The sequence below is a fragment of the Anolis sagrei genome, chromosome X (assembly GCF_037176765.1).
Source record: "Anolis sagrei isolate rAnoSag1 chromosome X, rAnoSag1.mat, whole genome shotgun sequence".
Taxonomy (NCBI): domain Eukaryota; kingdom Metazoa; phylum Chordata; class Lepidosauria; order Squamata; family Dactyloidae; genus Anolis; species Anolis sagrei.
In genome coordinates, this window is record NC_090034.1 from 66,786,346 (window position 1) to 66,809,397 (window position 23,052).

Here is a 23,052-nt window from a genome sequence, read left to right on the forward strand (position 1 = left end):
GTTCTATGCTCATGTGGGCCAACATTTAAAACTGGGATGGGCAACTTTAGTGGGTCCAGAAACCATGTTTGTTGAATGGAATTCCGACAATGCCAATTTGCTTTATTACATATATTAGAAACCAACACATTCATAGAATCATAGAATCAAAGAGTTGGAAGAGACCTCATGGGCCATCCAATCCAACTCCCTGCCAAAAAGCAGGAATATTGCATTCAAATCACCCCTGACAGATGGCCAGCCAGCCTCTGTTTAAAAGCTTCCAAAGAAGGAGCCTCCACCACACTCTGGGGCAGAGAGTTCCACTGCTGAACGGCTCTCACAGTCAGGAAGTTCTTCCTCATGTTCAGATGGAATCTCCTTTCTTGTAGTTTGAAGCCATTGTTCCGCGTCCTAGTCTCCAAGGAAGCAGAAAACAAGCTTGCTCCCTCCTGTGGCTTCCTCTCACATATTTATACATGGCTATCATATCTCCTCTCAGCCTTCTCTTCTTCAGGCTAAACATGCCCAGCTCCTTAAGCCGCTCCTCATAGGGCTTGTTCTCCAGTCCTTTGATCATTTTAGTTGCCCTCCTCTGGACACATTCCAGCTTGTCAATATCTCTTTTGAATTGTGGCGCTCAGAATTGGACACAATATTCCAGGTGTGGTCTAACCAAAGCAAATAGAGGGGTAGCATTACTTTCCTAGATCTAGACATTATGCTCCTATTGATGCAGGCCAAAATCCCATTGGCTTTTTTTGCCACCACATCACATTGTTGGCTCATGTTTAACTTGTTGTCCACGAGGACTCCAAGATCTTTTTCACACGTACTGCTCTCGAGACAGGCATCCCCCATTCTGTATCTTTGCATTTTGTTTTTCCTGCCAAAGTGGAGTATCTTGCATTTGTCACTGTTGAACTTCATTTTGTTAGTTTTGGCCCATCTCTCTAATCTGTCAAGATCATTTTGAATTCTGCTCCTGTCCTCTGGAGTATTGGCTATCCCTCTCAATTTGGTCTCGTCTGCAAACTTGATGATCATGCCTTCTCATTAGTTTATTTTCCAAATCATCAAACTTGGCCACAGCAATGTGTGGCAGGGGACGGTTGGTAGCATATGAAAACAACAATTTAAAAATTTAGAACAATGCCCAATAACCTATGGTGGCAACTGCCGTAAGACATAGCCAAACTGTAGACAAGACAGGGGAATGGGATAGTGCAAATTGTATCTAAGGAACACAGGCATCAGATGAAAGTGCAGTGCTGTGTCATTAGTTGTGGACCATTGGGGCTAGTTTACATCCAAGTTTTCAAATCCCTATGGAAGTAGGATAGTGTGGGGACCAGCCTGATTTCCCTGGGTATGACAGAAGATTAATTGGGATTGCAAAACCACAGAACTGCATGAGCATAGTTTTATGCAATGCAAGTGCAGTGTTGGACCTCAGACATATTCTCGAAACTCATTTGCATCCCAGCTGTCTTTCTCTGTGCCAGATATTATCCCTGGTCATCATCACTATTAATTTTATCGTATAGACACACCCTTTATATGACTTACTTCTCTTATATAACCCACTTCTTTGAGCTCAGTGGAAGACTATGGTATTGTGAAGGCATTCTGTGAAAACTCCAGAGCTTGTGTTCCACGTCTTGTAGCATCGGATTGTTTCTGCAGGAACAGGTCCGTGTTCCTCAAGATGATGCTGGGATTCTCTCCTTTCTTTTCTAGGGTCTAACGGGGGCAAAAGGAGAACTGGGCCCATCTGGAAGACTGGGAGTCAAAGTAAGTGTTTTTCTTTCCTTGCTTGATCTCATTTCCAAAGCTCAAGTGATGGCACATTAGGTGGGGAGCATTTTGAAGACTGCAGTAACTGAAGCTTATAGACTCAGAGGCAGATCTTAGAAATGGCTATTCTTTCTTTCTTTCTTTATTTTATTTATATTATTTATATTCCGCCCTTCTCACCCCACAGGGGACTCAGGGCGGATTACAGTGTACACATATATGGCAAACATTCAATGCGAATTTGACATACAACGTATACAGACATACACAGCCAAGGGAGCTGTCGCTTTCATCGTCCATCTGCGACACTGATGAAGTACTTCCACATTCCCCGCATGCTTTTGCTGGAGTACTTTGCTGGAGTACTTTGCTGGAGTCTTTTTTATGGCCTCATAAATTAGTTAATTTAGCATCCCCACACAAGGTGGTACCTAATTTTCCTACTTAACAGATGCAATTGTCACCCCGCAGGGGACTCAGGGCGGATTACAGTGTACACATATATGGCAAACATTCAATGACTATTTTTTGACATACAAACATATACAGACATACACAGAGGCTATTTAACTTTTTCTGGCCGCCAGGGGAGCTGTCGCTTTCATCGTCCATCTGCGACGCTGTTGAAGCACTTTCGCATTCCCCGCATGGTTCCCCGCTGGAATGCTTTGCTGGAGTCTTCTTTATGGCCTCATAAATCAGTTAATGTAGCCTCCCCACACTTTAAGGTGGTACCTAATTTTCCTACTTAACAGATGCAATTGTCTTTCGGGTTGCAAAGGTTGACAACAGGCTACACAATTGGTCAGAAGCCCACTCCAACCCGGGCTGGTTTCGAACTCATGACCTTTTGGTCAGAGTGATATTAATGCAGCTGACACTCAGCCAGCTGCGCCACAATCCCTTTCAGAATGTAATTTCCAGAAAAGTAGAGAGAGAGAGTAGTGTCGTGGTTTGAGTGTTGGGCTCCGACTCTGAAGATGAGGCTTCAAATCTCTACTCAACTATGAAAACCTACTGGGTGATCTTGGCTGAGTCACACACTCTCAGCTGAATGAATGAATGACATTAGCTTACTTCTGGTCCTGACCTGAACTTCTCTTCCCTTTTGCATTGACACAGGGCCAACCCGGACTTGTAGGACCACCAGGTCTCCCAGTAAGTATCTGTTCCTTGTTGCACACTTCTGTCAAGAAAACATACCAGAAGAATGTATCTGGTTTGTACACAGTGACCCTTTTTATGCAATAAATGAAATGTCGTGTGATGGGCCTTAGCTTTCTGCTCCCACAGGCCCCTTCTACACTGCCCCATAAAATCTAGATTATCTGCTTTGAATTGGATTATAGCGTAGTGTAGACTCATATAATCCAAAGCAGAAAATCTGGATTTTATATGGCAGTGTAGATGGGCACTCTTATCTTTAAGTGTGATTTACTGGGGTGGTGGAGCCATCCAGTCCAATCCCCTGCCAAGAAGCAGGAAAATTGCATTCAAAGCACTCCTGATAGATGGCCATCCAATCTCTGTTTAAAAGCCTTCACCACACTGGTGACAGCTCTCACAGACAGGAAGTTGTCCTTTTCTGCAATTTGAAGCCATAATTCTGCGTCCTAGTCTCCAGGGCAGCAGAAAACAAACTTGCTTCCTCCTCCCTATGACTTCCCCTCACATCTTTATACATGACCATTATGTCTTCTCTCAGCCTTCAATGTTGGTTCCTGACTGCCTTTCACATAATCTGCCATTATTATGATTATGTTTATTATTGGAGCACAATACTCCTAACCTCACAATTGTGGGGAAAAAGTATGGATCCTCGATGTTGCAATCCTAGGCAACAGCGGGACTGATGAGAAGCAACTGGAAAAGCTTACACAATATGAGGATTTAAAGATCGAACTGCAAAGACTCTGGCACAAGCCAGTAAAGGGGGTCCCAGTGGTGATTGGCACACTGGGTGCAGTGCCTAAAAACCTTGGCCTGCACTTAAAAACAATCAGCGCTGACAAAATTACCATCTGTCAGCTGCAAAAGGCCACCCTACTTGGATCTGCATTAGTTACTTGCCAATACATCACACAGTCCTAGACATTTGGGAAGTGTCCGATGTGTGATCAAATACAAAAGCCAGCATAATGATCTTGTTTGCTGTGCACTAATTTTGTTGTGTATCTAATAATAATAATAATAATAATAATAATAATAATAATAATAATAATGGATTATAAGAGCCCCCTTTCTTTGCTGAGATGCCTCTGCCAAAGCCTTGACATTTCAAGCACTTGATTCCTCATCCAGGACTTCTTATCCACTCTTGCTTTTTTCGTTTCAGGGGCCTTCCCTTCCAGGAACTCCTGTAAGTACCATCAATGGGAAATTGGGTTATACTTGTAACAGGTGATAGGAAAATGGCCTCTTCCTATGCCAGAGGATTTTGAGAGTTGCTGGCAGTCATCTGGCTCTGTACGTTGTTATTGCCCAGAGTTTTGCTGACCTGCTTAGAATTTACTCTCCTGGCTGTTAGCCAGGAAGTTAAAATGCAAAGCCAGCAATATTTCTAGATGACCTCTCTCTCTTTCTCACACTGCTGGTTGGTACACACATTTGTGCTGCTTTGATAGTTTAAGGAGAGGGTCACTAAAGTCTTGCAGCCAAACACAACAGATTTCTTTGCTGTCGGTTAGAGAGGGCCTGTTGTCTTTCCTTTCTCCTCGCAATCATTGCCACAAGGCAGGCTAGAGCTTAGAGAGGTTTCCTTTTTGGAGAACAGCTCCCACTATGCTTAATCTGTCATGATCAGAGGAGGCATTTTGGGGAGGTATAGCCTAAGCAAAGCCACTTTTCCAAATTCTAAGGCTGTATCTATACTCCAGAATTTTATTTATGTATGTATGTATTTATTTACAGTATTTATATTCCACCCTTCTCACCCCACAGGAGACTCAGGGCGGATTACAATGTATACATATATGGCAAACATTCAATGCCAAGACACACAACAGATAGAGACAGACTTTTTCTGGCCGCCAGGGGAGCTGTCGCTTTCATCGTCCATCTGTGACACTGATGAAGTATTTCCGTATTCCCTGCATGCGTTTTGCTGGAGTGCTTTGCTGGAGTCTTTTTTATGGCCTCGTAAATTTTGTTAAATTAGCCTCCCCACACATAGGTGGTACCTAATTTTCCTACTTGACAGATGCAACTGTCTTTCGGGTTGCAAAGGTCGACAACAAGCTACACAATTGGTCGGAAGCTCACTCCAACCTGGGCTGGTTTCGAACTCATGACCTTGTGCTCAGAAGTGATCTTAATGCAGCTGACACTCAGACTTTGGCTGCCGGGTTGACACCACTTTGGCTGCAGTGGTTCAATGGAGCTGTAGTTTTACCTGGCATTTAGTCGTCTCGGCCAAGCGATGCTGGTGCTTCACCAAACTACAGCTTCCAGTATTCCATAGGATGAACCATTGTAATTCAGGTAGTGTCAAAACTGTATTATTTCTATGCAGTTCAGCATTGCTGATTGAAATTGAAATGAAGTGAGAAGTTGTGACTAGCACACACACATTGTGTGTTTTGTTTTGGGTTTTTTTTTTGTGTGCATTTAATGTGTATGAATAGATGAAATAACCTTGTTTCCTTTCCCTGTGTTTTCCCTCCTCAGGGCCCTCCAGGTCAAGTTGGACTTCCAGGAGAAATTGGGGCTTTGGGACCCAAGGTAAGGGAAGCAGCAGGACTAGTCATTGTCATTGGGCAAAGTGAGCCTGAGGCAACTGCCTCCCAAAATTGGGAGGTTGCAGGCAGAGCAACATGCTCATTCCTTGAAGGTGTAGCCAAGAAGGCAATCCCTCTCCCAGAGCCGGAGAAAGACTCATATAGTCTGGTTGGCTTTTGTTCATGGGACTTGATTTTCTTGGTGGCTGCTCCTCATCTGCAAAGTCCAAGGCTGAGCAGGAGACGAGGCTGGTCTCTTTCCTGTTGCTTTTGCAGCTTTTGTGGCAGAAGACAAAGACTTGATTTTTAATTAAAGTGGAAAATTGTCTGCTGCTGAAAAGACTATACTTTTCCCAATGTTCGTACTTAAAAAAATGGGTTTTAATGCTGTTGTGCTTTAACATGACCATTTAATTGCATTTTAATAACCAGTATCCTGTGTTACGGGGCATAATTTCTACAGCCCGGAAAACTCACAATAATTCAAAACATCTATTTTACATGTCTCCATCAGTCCTTTGGACATATCTTTTGGTGACTTCAGCCCTCCATGGTCATGTCATGGCTGTTGGAATGAAGGAAACCAGGGAAGGCCTGGTTATGTCTCTGTAGTCCAATGGTTCTCAACCTGTGGGTCCCCAGATGTTTTGGCCTTCAACTCCCAGAAATCCTAACAACTGGTAAACTGGCTGGGATTTCTGGGAGTTGTAGGCCAAAACACCTGGGGACCCACAGGTTGAGAACCATTTCTGTAGTCAGATGTGGACCAGTATCATCTTCTGCTGAAAAGTCACCAGGGCCCATGGAGGTCTCCATAGTCATGCTGGAGGATCTAGGAAGTGCTTAGAGAGATCACTTCTGTATGTCTTAGTAAGTACTACAGCTGGAATGTATGGTCAAATTCTGGTTGAATCATATCATGCATGGGTAGAAGAAACCATGGGTACTGTTCCTATGGATACAGAGGCCAACAAATACATATGTGTCTGAATGCTATTCATCGACTCATAGAGTTGAAAGAGACCACAAGGAGGGCCATGGCCGGGTGTGTGTGTGTTTGTGTGTGTGTGTGTTAAAAGTTCAACCCTGTCCTGAAATGTGTCAGGTTATAAAAGAAACCTGGTTTACTCATAAATTGGTTAACCAGTTAAAATTCACGAGTAAACCAGGTTTTGGGGTGGGGGGGTGGGGAGGTAGAACCCTTAACTCCCCCCCCCCCCCCAGCTTTGGTCCTGACCATAAGTACCATCCAGTCCAACACTCTGCCACGGAGAAGCACACAATTAGAGCACTTCCAACTGATAGCCATCCACTCTGAATGAGTCAGAATATTCCACTGCCAAACAGCTCTTAGTATAAGGAAATGCATCTAATGTTTATGTGGAATAACTTTTCCTGCAATTTGAATAAATTGCTCCATGTCCTAGTCTCCAGAGCAGCAGAAAACAAGCTTGCCCTCTCCTCAAGAGGACATCCTTTCATTGCTTAGTCCCATTACAGCTGGCCCATTTAACCAAAGGATTGATCTGTGTCAATTATACTATGTAACAAAATTTGAAAAAATTATGTTCTTGGTTTGAAAGTGTGGTACTTACTTTGAAAGTACCATATATACTCGAATATAAGTCGAGTTTTTCTGTACACGTTTTTTTAATGCTGAAAAAGGTCCCCTAAGTGAGGGTTCTGGAGGGAAGGCATTGGGCTGAAAGAAGCCCCTTTGCAGGGCTTCTACCAGCTACATGCCTCCTCTGCTTTTGGCACAGCAACTCAACTGGGTCGCTGTGCTGAGAGAGGGGAGAGGAAGGCATGCAGCCTTTCTTCTCCTCTTAACACAGCAACTCACCTGGGGCGCTGTTCCGAGAGGGGAGGAGAGGAAGGTGCATAGTTCATCAGCCACGCAATCTATTGCCAGGCTGGATCTGGCCTCTACTCTTGGCACAGCAACCAAGCTGGATTGCTGTACTGAGAGGAAAGGTGAGAAGTTGTATGCCTTCCTCTTCTTCCCTCTCAGCACAGCAATCCAGTTGGGTCTCTGTGTCGAGAGAAGAGGAGAAAAAGGTGTACAGCCTCTCTTCTTGGTACAGCAACTCAGCTGGGTCGTTATGCCAAGAGGAGAGGAGAGGAAGTTGCATGGCTCATCAGCCACACACCTTACTGTTGGGCCGGGCCTAGCGTGGGCTAGCTTCTCCTCTCCACACAGCAACCCAGCTGGGTTGCTGTGCCGAGAGGAGAAGCTGCATGCCTTCCTCTTCTTCCGTCTCAGCACAGCAACCTAGCTGGGTCTCTGTGCTGAGAGAGAAGGAGAGGAAGGTGCACAGCCTCTACTTTTGGCACAGCAACCGAGCTGGGTTGCTGTGCCAAGAAAAGAGGAGAAGCTGCATTTCCCACCCTAGGCTTTTATTCAAGTCTATACGTTTTCCAGGTTTTGTGGCAAAATTAGATGCCTCGTCTTATATTCGGATCAGCTTATACTCGAGTATATATGGTAATTGTTATACTCCAGAAACTTTGTTTTTGTGGCTGCTACAAACTAGGTTGAATTGACTGAAATTCGAGGATATATTCATTGAAAAACTAGAGCAAAATGTGCTGCAAGATGTCCCATTCGCAAGAACATATTTTTTTGCAGTTTAATAAACTTTCCCCATGTTTTTATGATATAACCAATTATGAAATTATATTTATAACTGAGGAACAAAAATTGTGTTACATCAAATACATTGATTCAGTGGGTCTGCTCTAGTTGGAACTAACTGATTGAAATCAGGCCATGATCTCTGTTGACGGTCTCTCCCTTTGGTAGGGATTCCGGCAGCATCAGTGTTGAAACAGTGGATTCTGAATGGTCTTTTGGTGTATCCTGGTCATGATCAAGGCAACTGACATGCACTTGGGGTTTCTCTTTTTGCAGGGGATACGTGGACCTGATGGGCCACGGGGGCCTCCTGGACCTCCTGGGAAGCCGGTAAGTTTTGTTACATCGAAAGATCCTTTAGACAAAACACTCATAAGGTAGAGTACAGTTGGAATTGTAATGTAAAGTATTGTTAGAAATAGCAACCAAAGTTAGGAGTAGCACTTTTCTAACAGATGTTGATTGCAAAGCCTATAATGCAACTTAACTCCATGAATATACAAAGATAAAGACTTGTGAAAGATGTTTTGAAGCCTCATTGTGATCTAACTCTCAACAAATTGACCTGTTTCAAAGTGTGAAATTCTGCTTTTTTCAAATTGAGAGCCCTGTCTGACCCTTAGCTCTTTTCCCTACTGTTAAGAATTAAAGGTAATATGGACATTTCTTTCCAAAGCTGGATATATCACTGTGTTTTGGGGTATTGTATTGTTTCTCGTTTTGCTTTTCTTCAGGGCCCGGTTGGCCGCATCCAAGGAGTGGAAGGCAGTGCTGATTTCCTGGTAAGAAGGAATTCCGGCATGCCAGAATGAATCATTTCATTTTTATTTCCCCCACTGAGCAAGATTACAAGAGATTTCGTGTACTTTTCACATTCAAAGCTTGTTTATATTAACATTGTTCATGCAAAAGCACTTTGAGTTGCTCCACTACAAAGCCTAGTGTTTTTGCACAGACATCAGTGCACTTTGGTAAAATGCTGTGAAAAAATATTGGGTTTGGGATTTTTCTCCCCAAGGATTTTTGCACCAATGGATTTCCCACCCCCTTCCCACAAAAATGTCCTGAAATGTGAAAAAAAATCTTAAAGGTGTAGACACTCAGAGACACTGAGGATGAGAAAAGTGGCATGTAGGAATACCTCTGACCTTAAACACCCAACCAGCTTGGTAATCAGCAAGCAGTTTATTGAAGAACATAAGTAGGCAAAGCAGTAAAATTAACAAAACCAATGAAGTTCCAAAACAAAGGTTAGTCCATGAACTTCAAAGCAAAACAAGACCCATCGGTATAAACATCCATGAAACAGGCTCAAGAATCCATGAAACAAGGCAGTATGAAAAATCTAATACACAAATCAGGAGCTTGGCAAAAACTTGGTACATGAAACTAAGAACACTTGAAAGCAAGACCCTCATGAAATTCCAGTGTTGACCCAACTGAGGCAACCCTTTCCCATGAATCAATATAAAGGTTTTCCAGATCCCAAGACCGAAAGGAAAGCATTTCTCTTGACCTTACCACCAGAAAAAGATTTCTTATCTCTCTTTTCCTGTAAATGAGCTGATCCTGAGCACTCTGTCTGTTTACAAAAGCCTTGCTTTCTATCTACACTCTCATTAACCTGTGCACTTGTCAAATCATCTTCAGACAATTGGTCTAAGAAAGACTGTGAAGGGCCTCTCCCAGGAATGTGATCTTGTGAGTCTTCCTGAGACAGCTTGGGTCTCTCATTTGAGCTTAACTCAGGCCCAGGCAAACCCACATCCCCACTGCCAACAGACCCAGACCCACCATCAGGAACATGATCCCCATTCCCATCATGAACATCAGACACAATCACAGGCTGAACAGGCTGACATACAACATCTACACTGTTATTAGCACAGGTGAACAATTTATGCTCTGTTTAAGAAAACGTCTCCAGAATCCTCAGTCCACCATCTTCTTCCTCTCTTCTCCTCTAAAAACAGGATGGGAAACTATTAAAAATGAAATATGTGAGAAGGTGGAACAAGTAAATATTTGCTTATTCAGGCCCAGGACTTTGAATACTAATCTAATCAAAGAATGACTCCTTAGATTTGTTGTGTTTGGTATTTTCATTGTGTGCCTCCAACTCATTTCTGATTCATAGCGACCCTAAGGCAAATCTATTAAGGGCTTTTCTCTGGAAGATTTGGTCAGAGCGAGTTTGCCTTTGGCTTCCTTTGCGGCCGAGAGGGTGTGACTTAGCCATGGACATCCAATGGGTTTCCATAGTTGAGTGGAGAATTCAAGCCCTGGTCTCCAGAGTTGAAGCCTAATGCTCAAACCTTGCACTGTTTCTCCATCTTTATCTCCTCTCATTTTCTCATCTCAAGCAGCTCCATAGTAGGTAGAAAACGAAAAGGCACTCTAAAAAGACATTTGTTGAGAAGGTAATTGTGAAAGTGTCCCATCAAATTCTCTCAAAATACCCTGTGGCTAAACAGGCAAGCTGGTTGAGCTTTCCAAAGCACAGCATGGCAATACACAGCTGCCTGACTCAATAATATCAGCTTTAGGAGAAGAACAATAAAGCGGCAGCAATAAAAAAAAATCTGACAATAAGAACCAACAAGGCTAAAAGGCTTGGCAGCAAATCCTTTGCATGAAGAATTGACTGCCTTGCTGTTGGTTGCTGTTGTGAGCCTTTAGACCCACTTACAGCCATCTTATTGCAAAACGAGATGTATTTAGAAGGGCTTTGCCATTGTTTCCTTCTTGAACTGAGAGAGTGGAGATGCCATAGTCACCTTTCCATGATGGAGTGGAGATTTGAACCCAGTTCTCCCTGAATCCTACAGTGTATCTCCTAGTATGAGTTTCTGGAGAACACAAGTGCCATTAGGGTTCACATCCTTGATCATGGGCTTCCAAGAAGCTGTAATGAGAAGCAGAATCATAGAGTTGGAAGAGACCTCATGGGCCATCTAGTCCATCCCCATGTCAAGAAGCAGGAAAATCACATTCAAAGCACCCCTGACAGATAGCCATCCAGCCTCTGCTTAAAAGCCTCCAAAGAGGGAGCTTCCACCACATTCCAGGGCAGAGAGTTCCACTGCTGAACAGTTCTCAAAGTCAGGAAGTTCTTCTTAATGTTCAGATGGAATCTCCTTTCCTGTAGTTTGAAGCCATAGTTTGAAGCCAGAAACTTTGGATCTTTGGTCAGATCCAGCAGGATGAGCTCTGGATTTTGTTGGCATAGTCCAAGGCATAAAACCTCTTTAGGGAAAGCATTGGATACCGCCTTTGAAACTTACATTAAATACGGGCGAGATTTAGCATCCTCCTGATTTGGAATCTGTTGGTCACCACCAGTGGCCTACTTATGCCCTTTTCAGATGGTGACATTTATTTATGTATTTATTTACAGTATTTATATTTCACCCTTCTCACCCCGTAGGGGACTCAGGGCAGATCACAATGCACACAGACATGGCAAACATTCAATGCCATAGGCACACAACATATATAAACAGAGACAGAGAGGCTATTTAACTTTCTAGCTTCATGAGGGCATGCTTTTTTAAATTCCGGCCACCAGGGGCACTGTTGCTATACCATTCACTTGTGACACCGATAGAGTACTCCCTTATTCTTTTGCATGCTGCTGGGGAGTTTTTTTATGGCGTCTTAAATTAGTTAAATTAGCCTCCCTGAATAAGCGGTACCTAAATTTCCTACTCGACAGCTTCGAACTCACGACCTCTCGGTCAGTAGTGATTTTAATGCAGCTGACTCCCAAACAGCTGTGCCACAACCCGGTCATCTCCTCCAACTTTTCTGCATTGCTAAGCCCAGTGTATCTCCCATTCGTCTTGCACTCTGTGAATTTCCTGCAGGATATTGTTGTCATGTCTTCAAGTCAGTTGTGAATTATATTGATTCTCTCATGGGGGTTTCTTGGCAATATGTGCTCCAAGCAGGTTTGCCCTTGCCTTCATCCAAGGCTGTGAGAGAATGACTTTCCCAAGGCAACCCTATAGGTTTCCTTGCTCAAACTGGGATTCAAACTGCTCTCCCAATATGCTAGCCCAGTGCTCAAATCTCTACAGCAAGCTGTTTCTCTTGGAGTAGGAATACCTCTCTCTTGGAAAAGGCTCGCATATGAAATAAATAAAAAAACCAGATACTTTCTGATCCAGAAGTATTTATACCCAGTGGTTGTATTTCTGGGTTGGAAAAGAGTTCCCTAATGTGCCCTCTGTCTCTGCCTTTTGGTCTTCTCTCACAGTGCCCAACCAATTGCCCACCCGGACCCAAAGGACCTCAGGGATTACAGGGTCTGAAGGTAAGGACTAGCCTGTTTTACATTTTGCAGTTAGGCTAATGATGATGTCAATAGTCTAGGATTGTGGGAAACTCGTCTTCTGCAGCTAATACAGCCACATGCTCAAGGATGTTTAGTTTAGTTGAACTAAATCTGGAAACCTTAGTTTAGTGTTTCTCAACATGTGTGTCGGGACCCCTGGGGGGGGGGTCGCGAGGGGGGCTTCAGAGGGGCCACCAAAGACCATCAGAAAACACATCTTTCTGATGGTCTTAGGAACCCCTTTGGCAGATAAGGCTGAAGATCTCTCTGCCTGTCCTTCTTTTCCTTTTCAGTGTTGGTGAACTAGAACTCCCAGAATTTTAAAAAAACAGCCCCCTCAATCCCAGCAGTATTCAATGTTGGCCATGTAGGCAGTGTGCCAAGTTTGGTGCAGATCTATTGTGGACTGGGTTTAGAGTGCTATTTAATTGTAGGTGAACTATAAATCTAAGCAACTACAACTCCCAAATGTCAAGGTCTATTTTCCCCAAACTCCACCAGTGTTCACATCTGGGCATTTTGAGTATTTGTGCCAGGTTTGGCCCAAATCCATCATTGCTTGAGTCCAGTGCTCTCTGGATGTACTGTAGGTGAACTACAACTCCCAAACTCAAGATCAATGCCCACCAAATCTTTCCAGTATTTTCTGTTGGTCATGGGAGTTCTGTGTTCCAAATTTGATTCAATTCCATCATTGGTGGAGTTCAGAATGCTCTTTGATTGTAGGTTAACTATATATCACAGCAATTACAACTCTCAATTGGCACAATCAATTCCTGTCCCCACCGCACCAGTATTCAAATTTGGGCATTTTGCGTATTTGTGCCAAATTTGTGCCAAATTTGGTCCACTGAATGAAAATACATATCAGATATTTACATTATGATTCATAACAGTAGCAAAATTACAGTAGCAATGAAAATAATTTAATGGTTGGGGGTCAGCACAACATGAGGACTTGTATTAAGGGTTCGCGACATTAGGAAGGTTGAGAACCACTTTCTTAGCTGGAGATGACCTTCAGGGTATCTTGTCCAAGTTGTTGGAGATGGCAAACCCTTGCAGACGTGTCAAAGCATTACCTGGATATCTTGCTTTCTTGGTGTGTTCAAACCGCATGCAATGAGTGAAAGATCCCAAGTCAAATGACTGGAGAGCTGGGAACATTTTGGTGGAAATGGTTCCCTCATCAGGAATGCAGTTTTTCAATGTGGCATGTCTTTCTTTCTAGGGACACAGAGGCCGCCCTGGAGCCCTGGGAGAACCTGGCAGACAAGGAAAACCGGCGAGTATTTCCAAATACTTTTCTCCATTGTGTTGTTGTTGTGTGTCTTCAAGTCAATGCCAAATTATGGCAACCCTATATCTATTCAGAAGATATTTGTCTTTGCCTTCCCGTGGCTGAGAAATTGTGAGTTGTCCCCAAGTGAGTTTCCAAAGCTGAATGAGAATTTGAACCAATGTAATATCGGGCACAATTCAAAGTGCTGGCTTTAGCCTATAAAGCCCTAAACGGTTCTGGCCCAACTTACCTGTTTGAACGCATCTTCCCTTATGAACCTGCTAGGACTTTAAGATCGTCCGGGAAGGCCCTGCTCTCGATCCCGCCTACGTCACAAACACATTTGGTGGGGATGAGAGACAGGGCCTTCTCAGTGGTGCCCCCTCAGCTATGGAACACCTTTCCTGGGGACATTAGATCAGCCCCCTCCCTCTTAACATTTTGGAAAAAAGTCAAGACTTGGTTGTTTGAGCAAGCATTTGAAAATGCAAGGTAATAGACATAGGAATTGGAACGACTGACCGACGAGATGGGACAATGTTTTTTATTAAGAGACACAAATGATCTATGTTTTAATATTCTTGTTATGGTTTTATATTATGTGTTAATGTTTTTAAATGTTTTATGGTGTTTTTGGCAATTGAATCATTGCAATGGTAAACCTCCCTGAGTCTCCCGAGGGCTGAGAAGGGCGGTATACAAATACAGTAAATAAATACATAAATACATAAATATTTTTGTGGTCAGCATCTGGCTGAAGTTGACTATAGAGCCATGCTGGAGGTCCTAGTGACTGTGGAAAGCTGATATATTTTATGACCACGAAGAAACAATATATTGCTGCAGATCTAACCGGATGCTGGATGAAGATGAGGCAGAAGGAGAGGCAAGGTAGATGAATTTGAGAAAAAGAGAAGCAATACAGGTGGGAAGGTTTGAGAACCCTATAGTATTATCAAAAGGAAAGAAAAAGATGGCTCTGTGTAAATGAAAAAGGTTGAGGGGAGATCCAGGTCTGGCATCTCTGAATATTTTCTAATTTCTACCTATTACCGAATGAAAGTTTCCAGCTTTGAGATTATCGTACAAAACTGCTTTGGTTTGCCATTTGGCTGTGACGTCTAACCCATTTTTATCAATATTTCTGCAGGGTTCGAAGGGTGACACAGGTCCCTCTGGAGAACAAGGAATCCCTGGCCCTCCCGTAACGTATTTATTTCTGTTTTTTTAGCTTTTCTTCTCAAGGAAGAAGTTCTCTGAGATCAGCCATCTAGGTTGTAATGTGGATTCTATTGGAAAGGGCAAAGCTTGGTGGTCCAGGGTGATGGAGGATTGAGATGTTAATGGAAGCCCTTCTTTGGCTTCCTTCAGAGTCAATGGAGGGAGGAGGAGGCCAGCCTTTGACGACTCCAAAGGGATCTCTAGATGCACCATTGCGACACTAAGATCAATGTTTGCTGGACATTTACTGGATCTGGAGGACCTAGAGATCCCTGGAGAGAACATCTCTATCAATCTCTAGGTCATTCAGTAAAACCCCATGGCCAGTTTCTGGAATGCAGCCATTTGAAATGTTACTCTTTTGGACAATGAGACCCATGGTTCTGGGTGTTAAAAGTAACTTTTCCAAGCTCTGAGTCAGATTGCATAGGTTCAAGGGCAAGTGAGTGTTTTGGGGCAACCTGGGACAAGGCTTTTGACAAATCTGTCTCAATTTATCATGTAACCACTGAAGCATTCTGCTCTTAGCATCTCCTAAAACCATCCTCTTGAATTAAAAGCAATTTGGCTTTGATGTTCACAACTCCTTGCAGGACATTAGCTTAACAATGACATTACCTCAAAATCCCATAGATTTATGCAAGCAAATTGAAAATAATACTGACTCTGAAACACAATTGCTGTTGCTTCATTTGGTCTTGTCATCAGTTTGCTTGCATAAATCTATGGGCTTTTGAGGCAATGCCATTGTTAAGCTAATGTCCTGCAAGGAGTTGTGAACATGAGGTATCAGCTTTAGAAAAGAACCAGCAAACCGAGCAGAGGGAGATGGGATTTAATATTTTTGGATAATGATTTCCTGCCCTTCATCCATGGGAGGATTTCCCCCACATGACAAATAATTTCAATGTTTTTTTTTTTTTTTTAATAATTAAATTTTATTTTGAAAAGATAATACACCAACCATATATGTTGCAAAAATGTACACATACACAAACAAACACACAAATAATTTCAATGTTGAAAGGCTTTAGCTTCAAGATATGACTTTATCTGCTAGGGTCCATTTGTGCTACAGTTGGCTCTCCACGTTCATAGGTTTGTCTTTTGTGGATTTAATTTTTTTCAGATTTGATTACAATATTATTTTAAGGAATCTCCAGGCCCTCCAGTGTGACTCTGTGGTCAACTTTCCCCAGAAGGTGGCCACAGAGTCATGTTGAAGCACTAAGCGGTTCCAAGATGGAACACCTCCCTAGGAATCTCTTGATGGTCAACTTCTACTGGATGTTGTGTTGAAAGACCTAGAGATTTCTAAACAGGTGTTCAGGTTTTTTTTTAAATTAAGCATGTTTTTTATTTGGGGACAACTGGGGAGAGTTGATTGTCCATAAATATAGTGTCATGTTCTACTTTAACTGCCATGCCAATCTTCTGAGGAATTCTGGAGTTTCTGGTTTGAGGAGGCACTAGGGGATCTTCATGTATTCTGCAATATGCTTAATGACATTACAAGGAGGTCATCCCTACTTCTCAGGTTTCGGAGCTGAAATCTCAAGACATGTCATAGTTTTGTCCTGGGGCCCATTCGCACTACACAGCTATAGTGCTATGATTCCAGCTTAACAATGGCATTACCTCAAAAGCCCAACAACTATATCTCCATCCTGTGGGATCCCGGGACTTGTAGTTTGCTGAGGCTCTGAGGTGTTTAGGCCTACAACTCCCAGAAATGTATTTATTTTTTTATTTATTTACAGTTCTTATATTCCGCCCTTCTCACCCCGCAGGGGACTCAAGGCGGATTACAGTCAACACATATATGGCAAACATTCAATGCCAGTTTGACAAACAACATTTAACAGACAAATACACCGAGGCTATTTAACTTTTTTCTGGCCGCCAGGGGAGCTGCTGCTTTTCATCGTCCATCAACGACACTGATGAAGTTCTTCCGCATTCCACATTCCCCGGAGTCTTTTTTCTTTATGGCCTCATAAATTAGTTAAATTTAGCCTCCCACACAAGGTGGTACCTTATTTTCCTACTTGACAGATGCAACTGTCTTTCGGGTTGCAAAGGTCGACAACGGGCTACACAATGGCTGGACACCTACTCCAGCCCGGTCTGGCTTCGAACTCATGACCTTTTTGTCAGAGTGATCTTAATGCAGCTGACTCTCAGCCAGCTGCGCCACAATCCCGGTACCCACAATCCCGGTACAGTTCACCAGTTGTTAGGATTTCTGGGAGTTGAAGGCCAAAACATCTGGGGACCCACAGGTTGAGAACCACTGCTCTAGAGCTCTATGGCTAAGGATGTCTAAGTTGCAGATCCCAACATTTTATGGACTGTTGTCATGGCAGTTAAAGTGGAATATACATCCATAATTGTGTGGTATGAAAGGGCTCCTAAAATGATCTTTTTTCCCCTCCTCCTTTCTCTCTCAGGGCCCTCAAGGTCTGAGAGGATATCCTGGAATGGAAGGACCTAAAGGAGAAACGGTTGGTATATCGGGCAGGAAAGAAACGGTTGACTCTGTTGAAACAGGCATGCTAATATGCCAAGTTCACAATGCCTTGCTTTGACTAGCCTTGCTTTGGCTAGTCTTGAGTAATCCCTAAACACATTTCTGGGGTCCCTGCTAGTTGCAGGGATGGTGGAGAAACAACCTGGGTGTGAGAATGGAGGAATTACCGTACATACTCGAATATAAGCCGACCTGAATATAAGCCGAGGCACTTAATTTTACCACAAAAAACCTGGGAAAACAGATTGACTCGAGTATAAGCTGAGGATGGGAAATGCAACGGATACCGGTAAATTTTAAAATAAAAATAGGTACTAATAAAATTACATTAATTGAGGCATCAGGGGGTTAAATGTTTTTGAGTATTTACATAAAAGTGTAATTTAAGATAAGACTGCTGAACTCTGATTAAACCGTTCTGACCATCTTCAGTGTAAATATGCTTGCGTACCCTTCCAATAAAAATAAATAGAGTAAAATAATAAATGTAATAATAACAATAATAATAAATAGAGTAAAATAATAAATGTAATAATAACAATAATAATAAATAGAGTAAAATAATAAATGCAATAATAATAACAACAATAAAGTAAAATAATAAATGTAATAATCATAATAATACATTTATTACATATTTATAACAGAGTAAAATAATAAATAACCTTGATTCGAGTATAAGCCAAGATGGACTTTTTCAGCCCCCAAAAAGGTCTGAAAAACTAGGCTTATACTCGAGTATATACAGTAATATGTCTGTTGGTTATAATGCTTGGTGGTTGGATGTTTTGTAATCTCTCTTCCTCTTTATGCTATTTTTAAGGGTCCCCGTGGTTATAAGGGCATGATTGGAACCATTGGTGCTGCAGGTCCTCCGGTAAGGCCTTTTGATTATTTACATGGGCTCCTTATCTATTTATTACATTTCCCTCTTGGCATCCTAGATTGCCATTAGATAGAAAGGGAAATCTTTTCTGTGATATTCTTGTGCCAACCTTCTTGAATGTGGCAGAAGAAGACAAACAGGGTTGGAGAATAGCCAACTGATACCTTGATGCTGCTTGGTTTCTGTTGGGTTTCCGATTCTGGCTGCTTGCTCAGGTTTTCAATCCGCATAGAAACAAACTAGTAGGAGTCATTGACCTAAATACAATGGCTACTCAAATAAGCAGACTTGTGAAATCATTGACAACATAGTAAGTTAAACCTTGCATTGATTTCATCAATTCTGTCATTGCTTTTGAGTGAGACTGATATTAGATTTAGGCCATCATGTTGGAAGTAGTTCTTCGAGGTGGTCATAACGAAGATCCCTTATCCAGAATCCCCAGATCCCAAATACTCCAAAACTCATAATTGTCCACATTCGTGGATTAGATAGTGACACCTTTGCTTTCGGAACCTTCAGAAAGCAAAAGTGTTGCTATCTCAGCCACCCATGTGGACAATGTTGCACACAAGCTTTGTTTCATGCATACAAATATTTTATAAAATTACCTTCAGGCAGGTGTTCGGTATACTCAAATACAGGTCCAAAATCCAAAACACTTCTGGTCCAAAGCATTTTGGATAAGGGAGACTTGTACTTCTTCTTCTTCTTCCTCTCTCTCTCTCTCTTTCTCTCTCTCTCAACAAATAGCGGAAAGAGTCATTTCTTAGAAAGATGTCCTATCAGGTTGGATCTACACTGGGTCTGTGGAGACCCATCTAATGCAGTGTAATGTAGCTCAAGATGGATTATATGGGGACTTCCGGTTGGTGGCGGCAAGATGGTGGACGTGTTCTGAGGTCGGGCAGATCGGGACTTTGGAACAACCAGGTTTTGTGGCGTAAGGGGGGGAGCCCCCACCCGCTGATGGTCGGAGATCACGGGGATATAACTTGGGGTGCCATCGGCCGACGGTGTCGAAGAGACATCCCCCTCAAGGGGGTGTCCAAGACGCCCGGCAACGGGGCACACCAGGAGAGCACAATCTCGAGGTAGGAGGCCGCGGTAGCGGTAGTCTCCGAACCGCCATCGACCACCAACACATTGATTGAAAGAACGGAACCAAGAACTCCAAACACAAAAGCGATCAGTTTGACCGGGATTATGCAACCGACAAGAATTGGAAAGAGGTGAAAACATCTACCGATCGGCAAGACAGGGAATTTCAGATAGATTATGACCCCGGAGCACCACTTTTTCTGAAATTATCAAAGGTAAGCAGGAACCAAGTACCCAAAGAGCGAGTACACAAGGCGAGAGTCAGAGAGAGTGTGGAATAGAAAGAAAAAAAAAAAGGTGCAAAATAGAGAGGGGGACAAGAGAACGGGAGAGTCAAGGAGAATCAAGGAGAGTTAAAAGGTGAGAGGGCCGAGTGTAAGGAGAAGAAAGGCACAAGAAGAGAAAGAAGTACGAAGGATAGTGGGATCAGTGAAAGTAAGTCACCACAGCCGGGTTGAGCAGAACGCTCCCTCCCAAAGGGACAGCAGAACCGCGAGCCCCGCGCCGGGAGGATCGGCCGTAAGGCAGGGACAACGGGCGTTCGGAGGCCGGAGGTATAGCGGGCTGGGGGGAATAGAAAACCCGATACGATCCCAAAAGAAAAGGAAAGCACAATACGGCCCCAAAAGAGAAAAAGAGAAGAAAAGAGAAAATATTGGAAAATATTGTCAAACGGTATAAATTGACACTCGGAGACCCCGTCCCCCCCTCCTCTAAAAGACCCTTTACGCTTTTTTTTCTGTACCCCACACTACTCTGACCTTGAAAACGCGCAGAGAGAGGGACAGAAGAGAGGCGGTAAGTCCATTCTTATCGAAGGACATCCAAACTCGTCCTTGGAAGGACCTGCCTCCACCCACGCGACGGAACAGTAAACAAATAAGAAGCAAGCCGCAGGATCGGACTCCAAGCAATCGCGAGACAGTCCGGGATTTAGTCGGCGAGCATTAAGATCTCAGAGGAGCTCCCGCGAGAAGAGGAAGCCCAGGGACAAGACCAAAGTAAACCTCGCGAGAAGCGAGTGTTTGAGAATAACAAGGAAGCAGGAAGGGGGAATAGGCGCAAATTGCGATACAGCGAAGAGCGCCTTCCCCAAGGAGATATTTAAGGAACAGGAAGGAAAACAGGACCGGAAAAGCACAGGAAAGAAGAAAGTTTAAACGGCAGAGCGGCAATAGAAGGGAAAGAGTGGAGGAAAGTGCACAGAAGGAAGGCGAAAAGGTGGATAAAGGTAAGGAACCCAATTATTCAAACTAATAATAACTAATAATAACGTTGTAAGACTGACCAAGGATTAAGGATAATAAGAAGACAAAGCCGAACATCAATTCATAGAAAAACAGTTGCAAAAATAAAGATGGCAACGCAAAGTACTAAGGGGAAAAACCTACAGGCAACTAAGGGCCAAGCGAGGAGAGACTCTCTCTGTAAGTTAGACCCCACAGCAGAAGGACAATTGAAGAAAGATCAAGCAGCAGAGGACTCCGTACTAGACAACATTTTAGCTGAAATTAAAAAACTCTCGACTAAACATGAGGAACAACATAAAGAATTGAAGTCTGAAATACAAAATATGAAGAAAGAATTGAAGGAAGACATCTGCAAAATAAAAGAGGACGTGGACAAAATGAAATTAGAGAACCAGAAAATAGCCAAAACCCAAGGGAAAATGGAAGCAAAAATTTCTAAAGTTGAGATGCTCACATTAAAATTACAACAACAAACGGAAAGATTGGAATTCAGAGAGTCAGAATTCCAACTTAGAATACGAAACCTGCAGGAACTAAAGGAGGAAAATGTGAAGCAAAACTTAATTGAACTCTTTGCAGAACTACTTGAGGTGAGCACGGAGACCATTGGGCAGGATGTCGACCGGGCTTATAGGGTGCCGACCGGATATGCAAAAAAACACAACACACCTCGGGACGTGGTGGTGAGTTTCTGCCGTAAGAGTACGCGGGACGAAATCCTTAAAGAAAATACGAAAAAATCATTATTTTTCAAAGATCAAAAAATAACGATCATGAAGGAAATTCCCCAACAAGCCCTAGCGAAGCGAAGGAAATTTTATTTCCTCACAGAACAACTAACAAAGAGAAAAATAAGGTTTCGGTGGGAAAAAACAGAGGGGATAACGGTCACGCTGAATGGGAAAAAATATTGGCTGAACTCCGAAGAGAGCGCCCGGGCCTTTTATCATTCGCATATGAAAGACAGTGTGTCTGAACCTAAGCAGAGGAAATTCCACAACAACCCAAAGAGAGATGATCCAAAAGAAGGGAAAAATGACCCCAATACGGACAGAGAAAAGGAAGACGAAGAAAATGAAGGAGGAAGAAGTGTATTTAAATGGACAAGGGACCCACTGGAAGACGAAGAAGCAAGAGAACAGAAAAGGTTGAGAGAGTTCTCACCCGAGAACTATCAACTGGTGGTACCGCAGGAGATGCTACAGTGGGAAATGCCAGAAAGCAACGATGAACAAGAAAAATGTCAGAATATACTCTAATAACATCAACGGGCTAAATTCGCCCAGTAAGAAGAAAAAACTCTTTAACTTCCTAAAGCAAAAAAATTATGATTTAATAGCCTTACAGGAGACCCATATAGCCGATAGGCATGTAAAACACTTGACCCAAGACAAATTAGGGAAAACATTCCAAGCCTCTTACAAGGAAAAAAAAAGAGGAGTCGTGACCTACGTTAAGGAGTGGCTGAGTCCAAAGCAATTATTCAGAGACTCTCAAGGAAGATTCTTAGGAATAACAATTAAAATTAAAAATCAATTGGTTTTAGTGTGTAACATTTACTGCCCAAATGGGCCAAAAATCAAATTTATGAAAGAATTGGTCAAAGAGATAAATAAAACAGAATATGATGAATTAATCCTTATTGGCGACTTTAATGGGGTGGTTGATGGGTCACAAGATAAATCCCAGCATAAAGGAAAAAAAAGTAGAAGTACAAATAGATCCGGCCTATTACCCAAAAAATTTATACACCAATTAGAAAAATTAAACTTAATAGACGCTTGGAGACACCATAATAATAGAACAAATGACTACACATTCTATTCAGGGAGACACGATTCGTGGACACGAATCGATATGGCTTGGATCAGCAACTCACTTAACACAAAAATTAAGAAAATTGAGATAACACCAAGGGTTTTCTCGGACCACTGTCCACTTGAGCTCCTAATTAGAGGAGAAGATATAACATATAGATGGAGATTAAATGAAAATTTGCTAAGGAAGGACATAGACATTGAGAGGAATAGGAAATTATTAGAGGAGTATTTAGAATTAAATAGGGGAGAAGAAACCGCAAAAACTACCCAATGGGAAGCAATGAAGGCAGTCATGAGGGGCTACCTGATACAGCAGGAAGCCATAAGAAGGAGGGAAAAAAACAAAAAAAACATGGAAATAATGGAAAAGCTAACGGAAACTGAAAACTCCCTTAAGGAAAATCCAAAAGACAAAAAACTATTACACACTGCCCAAATGCTCAGAAAACAATTGGATTTATTACAAACAGAAGAAATAGAGAAGCAAATGAAGTTTACT

The 23,052-nt window shown here is 42.6% G+C and overlaps 1 protein-coding gene across 1 annotated transcript in view; it reads left to right on the plus strand.

The window, feature by feature from the left end:
- COL9A2 (collagen type IX alpha 2 chain) overlaps positions 1 to 23,052 on the plus strand; it is a 71,264-nt gene that overhangs the window by 14,818 nt on the left and 33,394 nt on the right. The window contains exons 5-15 of the mRNA XM_067460743.1: positions 1,720 to 1,773; positions 2,899 to 2,934; positions 4,112 to 4,135; positions 5,443 to 5,496; positions 8,404 to 8,457; positions 8,862 to 8,909; positions 12,386 to 12,442; positions 13,695 to 13,817; positions 14,896 to 14,949; positions 17,417 to 17,470; positions 18,320 to 18,373. Coding sequence (XP_067316844.1) covers positions 1,720 to 1,773; positions 2,899 to 2,934; positions 4,112 to 4,135; positions 5,443 to 5,496; positions 8,404 to 8,457; positions 8,862 to 8,909; positions 12,386 to 12,442; positions 13,695 to 13,817; positions 14,896 to 14,949; positions 17,417 to 17,470; positions 18,320 to 18,373 — 612 coding nt within the window. The remainder of the gene's footprint in view (positions 1 to 1,719; positions 1,774 to 2,898; positions 2,935 to 4,111; positions 4,136 to 5,442; positions 5,497 to 8,403; positions 8,458 to 8,861; positions 8,910 to 12,385; positions 12,443 to 13,694; positions 13,818 to 14,895; positions 14,950 to 17,416; positions 17,471 to 18,319; positions 18,374 to 23,052) is intronic.